General features: G+C 49.7%; 1 protein-coding gene across 1 annotated transcript in view; it reads right to left on the bottom strand.

Annotated features, from left to right (window-relative positions):
• Nucleotides 1–17562, bottom strand: part of BBOF1 (basal body orientation factor 1) — a 168846-nt gene that overhangs the window by 72901 nt on the left and 78383 nt on the right. Inside the window, exons 4-5 of the mRNA XM_053716305.1 lie at nucleotides 12882–13025; nucleotides 2482–2562 (exon numbers count right to left, since the gene is read on the bottom strand). Coding sequence (XP_053572280.1) covers nucleotides 2482–2562; nucleotides 12882–13025 — 225 coding nt within the window. The remainder of the gene's footprint in view (nucleotides 1–2481; nucleotides 2563–12881; nucleotides 13026–17562) is intronic.

Consider the following 17562-nt stretch of genomic DNA (forward strand, 5'->3'; position numbering starts at 1 on the left):
GCACGTGTGATTATCCTGTGATACTAAATACTGTAAGTAGATAGCATGTCACAGGGTCAGGATATAACGTGTGTTAGTAACAGGACACAGCTAGAGTGCACGTGTGATTATCCTGTGATACTAAATACTGTAAGTAGATAGCATGTCACAGGGTCAGGATATAACGTGTGTTAGTAACAGGACACAGCTAGAGTGCACGTGTGATTATCCTGTGATACTAAATACTGTAAGTAGATAGCATGTCACAGGGTCATGATATAACATGTGTGTTAGTAACAGGACACAGCTAGAGTGCACGTGTGATTATCCTGTGATACTAAATACTGTAAGTAGATAGCATGTCACAGGGTCAGTATATAACGTGTGTTAGTAACAGGACACAGCTAGAGTGCACGTGTGATTATCCTGTGATACTAAATACGGTAAGCAGATAGCATGTCACAGGGTCAGGATATAACATTTGTGTTAGTAACAGGACACAGCTAGAGTGCACGTGTGATTATCCTGTGATACTAAATACTGTAAGTAGATAGCATGTCACAGGGTCATGATATAACGTGTGCGTTAGTAACAGGAAACAGCTAGAGTGCACGTGTGATTATCCTGTGATACTAAATACTGTAAGTAGATAGCATGTCACAGGGTCAGTATATAACGTGTGTTAGTAACAGGACACAGCTAGAGTGCACGTGTGATTATCCTGTGATACTAAATACGGTAAGTAGATAGCATGTCACAGGGTCAGGATATAACGTGTGTGTTAGTAACAGGACACAGCTAGAGTGCACGTGTGATTATCTTGTGATACTAAATACTGTAAGTAGATAGCATGTCACAGGGTCAGGATATAACGTGTGTTAGTAACAGGACACAGCTAGAGTGCACGTGTCATTATCCTGTGATACTAAATACGGTAAGTAGATAGCATGTCACAGGGTGAGGATATAACGTGTGTTAGTAACAGGACACAGCTAGAGTGCACGTGTGATTATCCTGTGATACTAAATACGGTAAGTAGATAGCATGTCACAGGGTCAGGATATAACGTGTGTTAGTTACAGGACACAGCTAGAGTGCACGTGTGATTATCCTGTGATACTAAATACGGTAAGTAGATAGCATGTCACAGGGTCAGGAGGTTCACGACATGGATAAAAATGAAATTGATTTAGTTTATTTCTTGTTAAAAAAAAGAAAACTGTGACAAACTGCTATGACATGTTATGCAGGGCTACTAGCCCAGTGCACGTGCATTGCACACGTGTCTAGACTACATACAGGCTCCTGTACACGTGCACTGCAGCTGTGTCTAGATTACATACAGGCTCCTGTACACGTGCACTGCAGCTGTGTTTAGATTACATACAGGCTCCTGTACACGTGCACTGCAGCTGTGTCTAGATTACATACAGGCTCCTGTACACGTGCACTGCAGCTGTGTCTAGATTACATACAGGCTCCTGTACACGTGCACTGCAGCTGTGTCTAGATTACATACAGGGTCCTGTACGTGCACTGCAGCTGTGTCTAGATTACATACAGGCTCCTGCACACGTGCACTGCAGCTGTGTCTAGATTACATACAGGGTCCTGTACGTGCACTGCAGCTGTGTCTAGATTACATACAGGCTCCTGCACACGTGCACTGCAGCTGTGTCTAGATTACATACAGGCTCCTGCACACGTGCACTGCAGCTGTGTCTAGATTACATACAGGCTCCTGCACACGTGCACTGCAGCTGTGTCTAGATTACATACAGGCTCCTGTACACGTGCACTGCAGCTGTGTCTAGTTTACATACAGGCTCCTGCACACGTGCACTGCAGCTGTGTCTAGATTACATACAGACTCCTGTACACGTGCACTGCAGCTGTGTCTAGATTACATACAGGCTCCTGTACACGTGCACTGCAGCTGTGTTTAGATTACATACAGGCTCCTGCACACGTGCACTGCAGCTGTGTCTAGATTACATACAGGCTCCTGCACACGTGCACTGCAGCTGTGTCTAGATTACATACAGGCTCCTGCACACCTGCACTGCAGCTGTGTCTAGATTACATACAGGCTCCTGTACACGTGCACTGCAGCTGTGTCTAGATAACATACAGGCTCCTATACACGTGCACTGCAGCTGTGTCTAGATTACATACAGGCTCCTGCACACGTGCACTGCAGCTGTGTCTAGATTACATACAGGCTCCTGCACACGTGCACTGCAGCTGTGTCTAGATTACATACAGGTTCCTGTACACGTGCACTGCAGCTGTGTCTAGAACATGTCTACAAATACTGATGCCTTTGCCAGTTCATGGTGTTAAGAGCCAAAGGGCTCAGAGACCAGTGAATAAAAACGAACAAATTGTGACATCACGTTCCCTTGCACTTATATTACATCAAATGATCTGTATGTGCATCGGCACTCAGCGCACTAATGCACGTGCATATTAAATATATACTGGGGGGATGGGTTTATTTACCTTCTCCTCTAGGAAGCGTCGCTCAGCACTGCTCAGAGCATCTGTGTGTTCCTTGTTGGTTCGGCGCAAATTCTCTTTCACCTGCAATGGCAAAATGCAGATACAGAAAGAATTAACAAATAGTCAGAGACATACAGATTAGTGTCTAACACACACAGCAGGGCCGGGTCAGTCAGTAATAACACACAGAGCAGGGCCGGGTCAGTCAGTAATAACACACAGAGCAGGGCCAGGTAAGTCAGTAATAACACACAGAGCAGGGCCGGGTCAGTCAGTAATAACACACAGAGCAGGGCCAGGTAAGTCAGTAATAACACACAGAGCAGGGCCGGGTCAGTCAGTAATAACACACAGAGCAGGGCCGGGTCAGTCAGTAATAACACACAGAGCAGGGCCGGGTCAGTCAGTCAGTAATAACACACAGAGCAGGGCCGGGTCAGTCAGTAATAACACACAGAGCAGGGCCGGGTCAGTCAGTCAGTAATAACACACAGAGCAGGGCCGGGTCAGTCAGTAATAACACACAGAGCAGGGCCGGGTCAGTCAGTAACAACACACAGAGCAGGGCCGGGTCAGTCAGTAATAACACACAAAGCAGGGCCGGGTCAGTCAGTCAGTAATAACACACAGAGCAGGGCCGGGTCAGTCAGTAATAACACACAGAGCAGGGCCGGGTCAGTCAGTCAGTAATAACACACACAGCAGGGCCGGGTCAGTCAGTAATAACACACACAGCAGGGCCGGGTCAGTCAGTCAGTAATAACACACAGAGCAGGGCCGGGTCAGTCAGTCAGTAATAACACACACAGCAGGGCCGGGTCAGTCAGTAATAACACACAGAGCAGGGCCGGGTCAGTCAGTAATAACACACAGAGCAGGGCTGGGTCAGTCAGTAATAACACATAGAACAGGGCCGGGTCAGTCAGTAATAACACACAGAGCAGGGCCGGGTCTGTCAGTAATAACACACAGAGCAGGGCCGGGTTAGTCAGTAATAACACACAGAGCAGGGCCGGGTCAGTAAGTAATAACACATAGAGCAGGGCCGGGTCAGTCAGTAATAACACATAGAGCAGGGCCGGGTCAGTCAGTAATAACACACAGAGCAGGGCCGGGTCAGTCAGTAATAACACACAGAGCAGGGCCGGGTCAGTCAGCAATAACACACAGAGCAGGGCCGGGTCAGTCAGCAATAACACACAGAGCAGGGCCAGGTCAGTCAGCAATAACACACAGAGCAGGGCTGGGTCAGTCAGTAATAACACACAGAGCAGGGCCGGGTCAGTCAGTAATAACACACATAGCAGGGCCGGGTCAGTCAGAAATAATACACAGAGCTGGGCCAGGTCAGTCAGTAATAACACACAGAGCAGGGCCGGGTCAGTCAGTAATAACACACAGAGCAGGGCCGGGTCAGTCAGTCAGTAATAACACACAGAGCAGGGCTGGGTCAGTCAGTAATAACACACAGAGCAGGGCCGGGTCAGTCAGTCAGTAATAACACACAGAGCAGGGCCGGGTCAGTCAGTAATAACACACAGAGCAGGGCCGGGTCAGTCAGTAATAACACATAGAGCAGGGACGGGTCAGTCAGTAATAACACACATAGCAGGGCCGGGTCAGTCAGTAATAACACACAGAGCAGGGCCGGGTCAGTCAGTAATAACACACAGAGGAGGGCAGGGTCAGTCATTAATAACACATAGAGCAGGGCCGGGTCAGTCAGTAATAACACACATATCAGGGCCAGGTCAGTCAGTAACAACACACAGAGCAGGGCTGGGTCAGTCAGTAATAACACACATAGCAGGGCCGGGTCAGTCAGTAATAACACACAGAGCAGGGCCGGGTCAGTCAGTAATAACACACAGAGCAGGGCCGAGTCAGTCAGTAATAACACACAGAGCAGGGCCGGGTCAGTCAGTAATAACACACAGAGCAGGGCCGGGTCAGTCAGTTATAACACACAGAGCAGGGCCGGGTCAGTCAGTAATAACACATAGAGCAGGGCCGGGTCAGTCAGTAATAACACACAGAGCAGGGCCGGGTCAGTCAGTAATAACACATAGAGCAGGGCCGGGTCAGTAAGTAATAACACACAGAGCAGGGCCCGGTCAGTCAGAAATAACACACAGAGCAGGGCCGGGTCAGTCAGTAATAACACACAGAGCAGGGCCGGGTCAGTCAGTAATAACACACATAGCAGGGCCGGGTCAGTCAGTAATAACACATAGAGCAGGGCCAGGTCAGTCAGTAATAACACACAGAACAGGGCCGGCTCAGTCAGTAATAACACACAGAGCAGGGCAAGGTCAGTCAGTCAGTAATAACACACAGAACAGGGCCGGCTCAGTCAGTAATAACACACAGAGCAGGGCCGGGTCAGTCAGTAATAACACATAGAGCAGGGCCGGGTCAGTCAGTAATAACACACAGAGCAGGGCCGGGTCAGTCAGTAATAACTCACAGAGCAGGGCCAGGTCAGTCAGTAATAACACACAGAGCAGGGCCGGGTCAGTCAGTAATAACACACAGAGCAGGGCCAGGTCAGTCAGTCAGTAATAACACACAGAGCAGGGCCGGGTCAGTCAGTAATAACACACAGAGTAGGGCCGGGTCAGTCAGTCAGTAATAACACACAGAGCAGGGCCGGGTCAGTCAGTCAGTAAAAACACACAGAGCAGGGCCGAGTCAGTCAGTAATAACACATAGAGCAGGGCCGGGTCAGTCAGTAATAACACACAGAGCAGGGCCGGGTCAGTCAGTAATAACACACAGAGCAGGGCTGGGTCAGTCAGTAATAACACACAGAGCAGGGCCGGGTCAGTCAGTCAGTAATAACACACAGAGCAGGGCCGGGTCAGTCAGTAATAACACACAGAGCAGGGCCGGGTCAGTCAGTAATAACACATAGAGCAGGGACGGGTCAGTCAGTAATAACACACATAGCAGGGCCGGGTCAGTCAGTAATAACACACAGAGCAGGGCCGGGTCAGTCAGTAATAACACACAGAGGAGGGCAGGGTCAGTCATTAATAACACATAGAGCAGGGCCGGGTCAGTCAGTAATAACACACATATCAGGGCCAGGTCAGTCAGTAACAACACACAGAGCAGGGCTGGGTCAGTCAGTAATAACACACATAGCAGGGCCGGGTCAGTCAGTAATAACACACAGAGCAGGGCCGGGTCAGTCAGTAATAACACACAGAGCAGGGCCGAGTCAGTCAGTAATAACACACAGAGCAGGGCAGGGTCAGTCAGTAATAACACATAGAGCAGGGCCGGGTCAGTCAGTAATAACACACAGAGCAGGGCCGGGTCAGTCAGTTATAACACACAGAGCAGGGCCGGGTCAGTCAGTAATAACACATAGAGCAGGGCCGGGTCAGTCAGTAATAACACACAGAGCAGGGCCGGGTCAGTCAGTAATAACACATAGAGCAGGGCCGGGTCAGTAAGTAATAACACACAGAGCAGGGCCCGGTCAGTCAGAAATAACACACAGAGCAGGGCCGGGTCAGTCAGTAATAACACACAGAGCAGGGCCGGGTCAGTCAGTAATAACACACATAGCAGGGCCGGGTCAGTCAGTAATAACACATAGAGCAGGGCCAGGTCAGTCAGTAATAACACACAGAACAGGGCCGGCTCAGTCAGTAATAACACACAGAGCAGGGCAAGGTCAGTCAGTCAGTAATAACACACAGAACAGGGCCGGCTCAGTCAGTAATAACACACAGAGCAGGGCCGGGTCAGTCAGTAATAACACATAGAGCAGGGCCGGGTCAGTCAGTAATAACACACAGAGCAGGGCCGGGTCAGTCAGTAATAACTCACAGAGCAGGGCCAGGTCAGTCAGTAATAACACACAGAGCAGGGCCGGGTCAGTCAGTAATAACACACAGAGCAGGGCCAGGTCAGTCAGTCAGTAATAACACACAGAGCAGGGCCGGGTCAGTCAGTAATAACACACAGAGTAGGGCCGGGTCAGTCAGTCAGTAATAACACACAGAGCAGGGCCGGGTCAGTCAGTCAGTAAAAACACACAGAGCAGGGCCGAGTCAGTCAGTAATAACACATAGAGCAGGGCCGGGTCAGTCAGTAATAACACACAGAGCAGGGCCGGGTCAGTCAGTAATAACACATAGAGCAGGGCCGGGTCAGTCAGTAATAACACACAGAGCAGGGCCGGGTCAGTCAGTAATAACTCACAGAGCAGGGCCGGGTCAGTCAGTAATAACACACATAGCAGGGCCAGGTCAGTCAGTAACAACACACAGAGCAGGGCTGGGTCAGTCAGTAATAACACACAGAGCAGGGCCGGGTCAGTCAGTAATAACACACATAGCAGGGCCGGGTCAGTCAGCAAAAACACACAGAGCAGGGCCGGGTCAGTCAGTAATAACACACATAGCAGGGCCGGGACACTCAGTAATAACACACATAGCAGGGCCAGGTCAGTCAGTAATAACACGCAGAGCAAGTCCCGGTCAGTCAGTAATAACACACAGAGCAGACACAGAGGAGGGCCGGGTCAGTCAGTCAGTAATAACACACAGAGCAGGGCCGGGTCAGTCAGTAGTAACACACAGAGCAGGGCCAGGTAAGTCAGTAATAACACACAGAGCAGGGCCTGGTCAGTCAGTAATAACACACAGAGCAGGGCCGGGTCAGTCAGTCAGTAATAACACACAGAGCAGGGCCGGGTCAGTCAGTAATAACACACAGAGCAGGGCCGGGTCAGTCAGTCAGTAATAACACACACAGCAGGGCCGGGTCAGTCAGTCAGTAATAACACACACAGCAGGGCCGGGTCAGTCAGTCAGTAATAACACACAGAGCAGGGCCGGGTCAGTCAGTCAGTAATAACACACACAGCAGGGCCGGGTCAGTCAGTAATAACACACAGAGCAGGGCCGGGTCAGTCAGTAATAACACACAGAGCAGGGCTGGGTCAGTCAGTAATAACACATAGAACAGGGCCGGGTCAGTCAGTAATAACACACAGAGCAAGGCCGGGTCTGTCAGTAATAACACACAGAGCAGGGCCGGGTTAGTCAGTAATAACACACAGAGCAGGGCCAGGTCAATAAGTAATAACACATAGAGCAGGGCCGGGTCAGTCAGTAATAACACATAGAGCAGGGCCGGGTCAGTCAGTAATAACACACAGAGCAGGGCCGGGTCAGTCAGTAATAACACACAGAGCAGGGCCTGGTCAGTCAGCAATAACACACAGAGCAGGGCCGGGTCAGTCAGCAATAACACACAGAACAGGGCCAGGTCAGTCAGCAATAACACACAGAGCAGGGCCGGGTCAGTCAGTAATAACACACAGAGCAGGGCCGGGTCAGTCAGTAATAACACACATAGCAGGGCCGGGTCAGTCAGTAATAACACACAGAGCTGGGCCAGGTCAGTCAGTAATAACACACAGAGCAGGGCCAGGTCAGTCAGTAATAACACACAGAGCAGGGCCGGGTCAGTCAGTCAGTAATAACACACAGAGCAGGGCCGGGTCAGTCAGTAATAACACACAGAGCAGGGCCGGGTCAGTCAGTCAGTAATAACACACAGAGCAGGGCCGGGTCAGTCAGTAATAACACACATAGCAGGGCCGGGTCAGTCAGTAATAACACACAGAGCAGGGCCGGGTCAGTCAGTAATAACACACAGAGCAGGGCAGGGTCAGTCATTAATAACACATTAACAGGGCCGGCTCAGTCAGTAATAAAACACAGAGCAGGGCCGGGTCAGTCAGTAATAACACATAGAGCAGGGCCGGGTCAGTCAGTAATAACACACAGAGCAGGGCCGGGTCAGTCAATAATAACTCACAGAGCAGGGCCAGGTCAGTCAGTAATAACACACAGAGCAGGGCCGGGTCAGTCAGTAATAACACACAGAGCAGGGCCAGGTCAGTCAGTCAGTAATAACACACAGAGCAGGGCCGGGTCAGTCAGTAATAACACACAGAGTAGGGCCGGGTCAGTCAGTCAGTAATAACACACAGAGCAGGGCCGGGTCAGTCAGTCAGTAATAACACACAGAGCAGGGCCGAGTCAGTCAGTAATAACACATAGAGCAGGGCCGGGTCAGTCAGTAATAACACACAGAGCAGGGCCGGGTCAGTCAGTAATAACACATAGAGCAGGGCCGGGTCAGTCAGTAATAACACATAGAGCAGGGCCGGGTCAGTCAGTAATAACACACAGAGCAGGGCCGGGTCAGTCAGTAATAACTCACAGAGCAGGGCCGGGTCAGTCAGTAATAACACACATAGCAGGGCCAGGTCAGTCAGTAACAACACACAGAGCAGGGCTGGGTCAGTCAGTAATAACACACAGAGCAGGGCCGGGTCAGTCAGTAATAACACACATAGCAGGGCCGGGTCAGTCAGCAAAAACACACAGAGCAGGGCCGGGTCAGTCAGTAATAACACACATAGCAGGGCCGGGTCAGTCAGTAATAACACACAGAGCTGGGCCAGGTCAGTCAGTCAGTAATAACACACAGAGCAGGGCTGGCTCAGTCAGTAATAACACACAGAGCAGGGCCGGGTCAGTCAGTAATAACACATAGAACAGGGCCGGGTCAGTCAGTAATAACACACAGACCAGGGCCGGGTCTGTCAGTAATAACACACAGAGCAGGGCTGGGTTAGTCAGTAATAACACACAGAGCAGGGCCGGGTCAGTAAGTAATAACACATAGAGCAGGGCCGGGTCAGTCAGTAATAACACACAGAGTAGGGCCGGGTCAGTCAGTCAGTAATAACACACAGAGCAGGGCCGGGTCAGTCAGTCAGTAATAACACACAGAACAGGGCAGAGTCAGTCAGTAATAACACATAGAGCAGGGCCGGGTCAGTCAGTAATAACACATAGAGCAGGGCCGGGTCAGTCAGTAATAACACACAGAGCAGGGCCGGGTCAGTCAGTAATAACTCACAGAGCAGGGCCGGGTCAGTCAGTAATAACACACATAGCAGGGCCAGGTCAGTCAGTAACAACACACAGAGCAGGGCTGGGTCAGTCAGTAATAACACACAGAGCAGGGCCGGGTCAGTCAGTAATAACACACATAGCAGGGCCGGGTCAGTCAACAAAAACACACAGAGCAGGGCCGGGTCAGTCAGTAATAACACACATAGCAGGGCCGGGTCAGTCAGTAATAACACACATAGCAGGGCCAGGTCAGTCAGTAATAACACACAGAGCAAGTCCCGGTCAGTCAGTAATAACACACAGAGCAGACACAGAGGAGGGCCGGGTCAGTCAGTCAGTAATAACACACAGAGCAGGGCTGGCTCAGTCAGTAATAACAAACAGAGCAGGGCCGGGTCAGTCAGTAATAACACATAGAGCAGGGCCGGGTCAGTCAGTAATAACACACAGAGCAGGGCCGGGTCAGTCAGTAATAACACATAGAGCAGGGCCGGGTCAGTCAGTAATAACACACAGAGCAGGGCCGGGTCAGTCAGTAATAACACACATAGCAGGGCCAGGTCAGTCAGTAATAACACACATAGCAGGGCCAGGTCAGTCAGTAATATCACACAGAGCAGGTCCCGGTCAGTCAGTAATAACACACAGAGCAGGGCCGGGTCAGTCAGTCAGTAATAACTCACAGAGCAGGGCCAGGTCAGTCAGCAATAACACACAGAGCAGGACCGGGTCAGTCAGTAATAACACATAGAGCAGGGCCGGGTCAGTCAGTCAGTAATAACACATAGAGCAAGGCCAGGTCAGTCAGTAATAACACACATAGCAGGGCCAGGTCAGTCAGTAATATCACACAGAGCAGGTCCCGGTCAGTCAGTAATAACACACAGAGCAGGACTGGGTCAGTAAGTAATAACACACAGAGCAGGGCCGGGTCAGTCAGTAATAACTCACAGAGCAGGGCCAGGTCAGTCAGTAATAACACACAGAGCAGGACCGGGTCAGTCAGTAATAACACACAGAGCAGGGCCGGGTCAGTCAGTCAGTAATAACACATAGAGCAGGGCCGGGTCAGTCAGTCAGTAATAACACATAGAGCAAGGCCAGGTCAGTCAGTCAGTAATAACACACAGAGCAGGGCCGGGTCAGTCAGTAATAACACACAGAGCAGGGCCGGATCAGTCAGTAATAACACACATAGCAGGACTGGGTTAGTAAGTAATAACACACAGAGCAGGGCCGGGTCAGTCAGTAATAACACACAGAGCAGGGCCGGGTCAGTCAGTAATAACACACAAAGCAGGGCCGGGTCAGTCAGTAATAACACACAAAGCAGGGCCGGGTCAGTCAGTCAGTAATAACACACAGAGCAGGGCCGGGTCAGTCAGTAATAACACACAGAGTAGGGCCGGGTCAGTCAGTAATAACACACATAGCAGGGAATGAGGCGGGTGACACCGAGCAGGGAATGAGGCGGGTGATACAGAGCAGGGAATGAGGCGGGTGATACCGAGCAGGGAATGAGGCGGGTGATACCGAGCAGGGAATGAGGCGAGTGATACAGAGCAGGGAATGAGGCGAGTGATACAGAGCAGGGAATGAGGCGAGTGATACAGAGCAGGGAATGAGGCGGGTGATACCGAGCAGGAAATGAGGCTGGTGATACCGAGCAGAGAATGAGGCGAGTGATACAGAGCAGGGAATGAGGCGGGTGATACCGAGCAGGGAATGAGGCGAATGATACAGAGCAGGGAATGAGGCGGGTGATACAGAGCAGGGAATGAGGCGGGTGATACCAAGCAGGGAATGAGGCGGGTGATACAGAGCAGGGAATGAGGCGGGTGATACAGAGCAGGGAATGAGGCGGGTGATACAGAGCAGGGAATGAGGCGGGTGATACCGAGAAGGGAATGAGGCGAGTGATACAGAGCAGGGAATGAGGCGGGTGATACAGAGCAGGGAATGAGGCGGGTGATACAGAGCAGGGAATGAGGCGGGTGATACAGAGCAGGGAATGAGGCGGGTGATACAGAGCAGGGAATGAGGCGGGTGATACCGAGAAGGGAATGAGGCGAGTGATACAGAGCAGGGAATGAGGCGGGTGATACAGAGCAGGGAATGAGGCGGGTGATACAGAGCAGGGAATGAGGCGGGTGATACAGAGCAGGGAATGAGGCGGGTGATACAGAGCAGGGAATGAGGCGGGTGATACCGAGAAGGGAATGAGGCGAGTGATACAGAGCAGGGAATGAGGCGGGTGATACAGAGCAGGGAATGAGGCGGGTGATACCGAGCAGGGAATGAGGCGGGTGATACAGAGCAGGGAATGAGGCGGGTGATACAGAGCAGGGAATGAGGCGGGTGATACAGAGCAGGGAATGAGGCGGGTGATACCGAGCAGGGAATGAGGCGGGTGATACCGAGCAGGGAATGAGGCGGGTGATACCGAGCAGGGAATGAGGCGGGTGATACCGAGCAGGGAATGAGGCGGGTGATACAGAGCAGGGAATGAGGCGGGTGATACAGAGCAGGGAATGAGGCGGGTGATACCGAGCAGGGAATGAGGCGGGTGATACCGAGCAGGGAATGAGGCGGGTGATACAGAGCAGGGAATGAGGCGGGTGATACAGAGCAGGGAATGAGGCGGGTGATACCGAGCAGGGAATGAGGCGGGTGATACAGAGCAGGGAATGAGGCGGGTGATACAGAGCAGGGAATGAGGCGGGTGATACCGAGCAGGGAATGAGGCGGGTGATACCGAGCAGGGAATGAGGCGGGTGATACAGAGCAGGGAATGAGGCGGGTGATACAGAGCAGGGAATGAGGCGGGTGATACAGAGCAGGGAATGAGGCGGGTGATACAGAGCAGGGAATGAGGCGGGTGATACAGAGCAGGGAATGAGGCGGGTGATACAGAGCAGGGAATGAGGCGAGTGATTCAGAGCAGGGAATGAGGCGGGTGATACAGAGCAGGGAATGAGGCGGGTGATACAGAGCAGGGAATGAGGCGAGTGATACAGAGCAGGGAATGAGGCGGGTGATACAGAGCAGGGAATGAGGCGGGTGATACCGAGAAGGGAATGAGGCGAGTGATACAGAGCAGGGAATGAGGCGGGTGATACAGAGCAGGGAATGAGGCGGGTGATACAGAGCAGGGAATGAGGCGAGTGATACAGAGCAGGGAATGAGGCGGGTGATACAGAGCAGGGAATGAGGCGGGTGATACAGAGCAGGGAATGAGGCGGGTGATACCAAGCAGGGAATGAGGCGAGTGATACAGAGCAGGGAATGAGGCGGGTGATACAGAGCAGGGAATGAGGCGGGTGATACAGAGCAGGGAATGAGGCGGGTGATACAGAGCAGGGAATGAGGCGGGTGATACAGAGCAGGGAATGAGGCGGGTGATACCAAGCAGGGAATGAGGCGGGTGATACCAAGCAGGGAATTTCTTACTTCGTCAAGTTCTTTCTCCAATTCCATTTTCCGTCTACGAAATTCTTTGATCATTCTGAACTCCGACTGAAGAAGCTGCATTTCCTTTACTTTCTCACAATATTTGTTCTCCAGATCTGCAATTCTCTGGCCATAAGTTTCCACCTTTAATAAGAAATGAATTAGCTTTATCAGGTCATTAACCCCTCAAGTGCATGGCGACCACGAGACGTGGCTCTCTCACCTAATTCCTGGTGATCTAGGGCTCAGCATCGCCCGAGGAAGCCCCAGAAACCCAGAAGTGTCAGCAAACAGAAGAGGCTTAAAGGGACAGTCTAGTGAAAATTAAACTTCCATGATTCAGATAGGGCATGTCATTTTAAACAGCTTTCCAATGTACTTTTATTATTAATTTTGCTTTGTTCTCTTAGTATTCTTAGTTGAAAACTAAACCTAGGTAGGCTCATATGCTAATTTCTAAGACCTTGAAGGCTGCCTCTTATCTCAGTGCATTTTGACAGTTTTTCACAGCTAGACAGTGCTAGACAGTGCTAGTTCATGTGTGCTATATAGACAACATTGTTATGAGTCAGCACCGATTGGCTAAAATGCAAGTCTGTCCAAAGAACTAAAATAAGGGGGCAGTCTGCAGAGGCTTAGACACAAGGCAATCACAGAGGTAAAAAAGTATATTAATATAACCGTGCTTCTGTTCAAAACTAGGGAATGGGTAATAAAGGGATTATTTATCTTTTTAACCCCTTAACGACCGAGGACGTGCAGGGTACGTCCTCTTAAAAAAGTCACTTAACGACCAAGAACGTACCCTGCACGTCCTCGGTTTGGAAAGCAGCTGGAAGCGATCCTGATCACTTCCAGCTGCTTTCCGGTTATTGCAGGATGCCTCGATATCGAGGCATCCTGCAATAACAATTTTTGCCCCTCCGGTGCAGAGAGAGCCACTCTGTGGCCCTCTCTGCACCGGACATCGATGGCCGCATTCATTGGTGGGTGGGAGCGTAAATGGGAGGTGGGTGGGCGGCCATCGATGGCTTCTTAGTCAGAGAGGGGGGCGGGATCGGGGGCGGGATCGCCGGGGGCGCGCACAGGCGCGCGCGCGCGTGCACAGGGGGCGGCGGGAGGGCGCGTGCACAGGGAGGGAGCGGGTGGGAACCGCTTACACTACAGAAACTTTTGGATATTATTGTAAAAAATAATAATAAAAAAAATGTAATGGAACTCATCTAAGGGATCTGGGAGGGGGTGGGGGATTGATCTGGGGGGGGGGAGCTACACTACAGAAAAAACTAAAATAAATTTAAAAAAAACATTTTTATATGCAAACTGGGTACTGGCAGACAGCTGCCAGTACCCAAGATGGCCCCCAATAAGGCAGGGGGGGGGTAGAGAGCTGTTTTGGGGGGGGATCAGAGAGGTTGGGGGCTAAGGGGGGATCCTACATAGCAGCATATGTAAATATGCTTAAAAAAAAAAAAGTAAAAAAAAAAAACCTTTTATTTTAGTACTGGCAGACTTTCTGCCAGTACTTAAGATGGCGGGGACAATTGTGGGGTGGGGGAGGGAAGAGAGCTCTATGGGAGGGATCAGGGGGTCTGATGTGTCAGGTGGGAAGCTGATCTCTACACTAAAGCTAAAATTAACCCTGCAAGCTCCCTACAAGCTACCTAATTAACCCCTTCACTGCTGGGCATAATTCACGTTTTGTGCGCAGTGGCATTTAGCGGCCTTTTAATTACCAAAAAGCAACACCAAAGCCATATATGTCTGCTATTTCTGAACAAAGGGGATCCCAGAGAATCATTTACAACCATTTGTACCATAATTGCACAAGTTGTTTCTAAATAATTTCAGTGAGAAACCTAAAGTTTGTGAAAAAGTTGACTATTTTTTTTAATTTAATCGTATTTGGCGGTGAAATGGTGGCCTGAAATATACCAAAATGGGCCTAGATCAATACTTGGGGTTGTCTACTACACTACACTAAAGCTAAAATTAACCCTACAAGCTCCCTACAAGTTCCCTAATTAACCCCTGCACTGCTGAGCATAATACACTTGTGGTGTGCAGCAGCATTTAGCGGACTTCTAATTACTTAAAAACAACGCCAAAGCCATATATGTCTGCTATTTCTGAACAAAGGGGATCCCAGAGAAGCATTTACAACCATTTGTGCCATAATTGCACAAAATGTTTGTTAATGATTTCAGTGAGAAACCTAAAATTTGGAAAAACAGAATTTATGCTTACCTGATAAATTACTTTCTCCAACGTTGTGTCCGGTCCACGGCGTCATCCTTACTTGTGGAACATTCTCCTCCCCAACAGGAAATGGCAAAGAGCCCAGCAAAGCTGGCCATATAGTCCCTCCTAGGCTCCGCCTACCCCAGTCATTCGACCGACGGACAGGAGGAAATATATATAGGAGAAACCATATGGTAACGTGGTGACTGTAGTTAGAGAAAATAATTCATTAGACCTGATTAAAAAACCAGGGCGTGCCGTGGACCGGACACACCGTTGGAGAAAGTAATTTATCAGGTAAGCATAAATTCTGTTTTCTCCAACATAGGTGTGTCCGGTCCACGGCGTCATCCTTACTTGTGGGAACCAATACCAAAGCTTTAGGACACGGATGAAGGGAGGGAGCAAATCAGGTCACCCAAACGGAAGGCACCACGGCTTGCAAAACCTTTCTCCCAAAAATAGCCTCCGAAGAAGCAAAAGTATATAATTTAAAAAATTTGGTCAACAGGAACCTCATTCTTGAAGGCCCATGTGGAAGCCACAGCCCTAGTGGAGTGAGCTGTGATACTTTCAGGAGGCTGCCGTCCGGCAGTCTCAAAAGCCAATCTGATGATGCTTTTAAACCAAAAGGAAAGAGAGGTAGAAGTTGCTTTTTTACCTCTCCTTTAACCAGAATAAACAACAAACAAAGAAGATGTTTGTCTAAAATCTTCAGTAGCCTCTAAATAGGATTTTAGAGCACGGACAACGTCCAAATTGTGTAACAAACGTTCCTTCTATGAAACTGGATTCGGACACAAAGAAGGTACAACTATCTCCTGGTTAATATTTTTGTTGGAAACAACCTTCGGAAGAAAACCAGGCTCAGTACGTAAAACCACCTTATCTGCATGGACCAGATAGGGCGGAGAACACTGCAGAGCAGATAACTCAGAAACTCTTCTAGCGGAAGAAATTGCAACCTAAAACAAAACTTTCCAAGATAATAACTTAATATCTACGGAATGTAAGGGTTCAAACGGAACCCCTTGAAGAACTGAAAGAACTAGATTAAGACTCCAGGTAGTTACAGGCTTTCTAGCCTGAATAAGAGTATCTATTACAGAATCTGAAAACCCACGCTTTGATAAAATCAAGCGTTCAAACTCCAAGCAGTCAGTTGGAGGAAAACCAGATTCGGATGTTCGAATGGACCCTGAATAAGAAGGTCCTGTCTCAAAGGTAGCTTTCATGGTGGAGCCGATGACACATTCACCAGGTCTGCATACCAAGTCCTGCGTGGCCACACAGGAACTATCAAGATCACCGAAGCCCTCTCCAGATTGATCCTGGCTACCAGCCTGGGAATGAGAGGAAACGGTGGGAATACATAAGCTAGGTTGAAGATCCAAGGTGCTACTATTGTATCCATTAGAGTCGCCTTGGGATCCCTGGATTTGGACCCGTAACAAGGGACCATGAAGTTCTGACGAGAGGCCATCAGAACCATGTCTGGAATGCCCCATAATTGAGTTATTTGGGCAAAGATTTCCAGATGGAGTTCCCACTCCCCCGGATGCTCCTCCATCGCCAGGGAACTCCTTGTTACCCCCTGATGGTTGATATATGTAACAGTCGTCATGATGTCTGATTGAAACCTTATGAATTTGGCCTTTGCTAGTCATTTGAGGCTGGTCCGTTTCTGCGAAAGGGACGAAAATTTGGCTTATTTTTAGCCTTAAAAGACCTATCCAGAGGAAGGGCGTGGCCCTTTCCCCCAGTGATGTCTGAAATAATCTCTTTCAAGTCAGGGCCAAACAGTGTTTTACCCTTGAAAGGGATGTTAAGCAAAAGCGCTCTGCGCGCCACGATAGCAAACCCTGAATTATTCGCCGCTAATCTAGCTAATTGCAAAGCGGCATCTAAAATAAAAGAGTTAGCCAATTTAAGAGCTTGAACTCTGTCCAAAACCTCCTCGTACGAAGATTCTTTATTGAGCGACTTTTCTAGTTCTTCGAACCAGAAACACGCAGCTGTAGTGACAGGAACAATGCATGAAATTGGTTGTAGAAGGTAACCTTGCTGAACAAACATCTTTTTAAGCAAACCCTCTAACCTTTAATCCATAGGATCTTGAAAGCACATCTTCTATAGGAATAGAAGTGCGTTTGTTTAGAGTAGAAACCGCCCCCTCGACCTTGGGGACTGTATGCTATAAGTCCTTTCTGGGGTCGACTATAGGAAATAATTTCTTAAATATAGGGGGGGGGGGAACAAAAGGTATGCCGGGCTTTTCCCACTCCTTATTTACTATGTCCGCCACCCGCTTGGGTATAGGAAAAACATCGGGGGGCACCGGAACCTCTAGGAACTTGTCCATCTTACCTAATTTCTCTGGAATGACCAAATTGTCACAATCATCCAGAGTAGATAATACCTCCTTAAGTAGTGCGTGGAG

The sequence above is a fragment of the Bombina bombina genome, chromosome 6 (genome assembly GCF_027579735.1).
Source record: "Bombina bombina isolate aBomBom1 chromosome 6, aBomBom1.pri, whole genome shotgun sequence".
In the NCBI taxonomy this organism is placed as follows: Eukaryota; Metazoa; Chordata; class Amphibia; order Anura; family Bombinatoridae; genus Bombina; species Bombina bombina.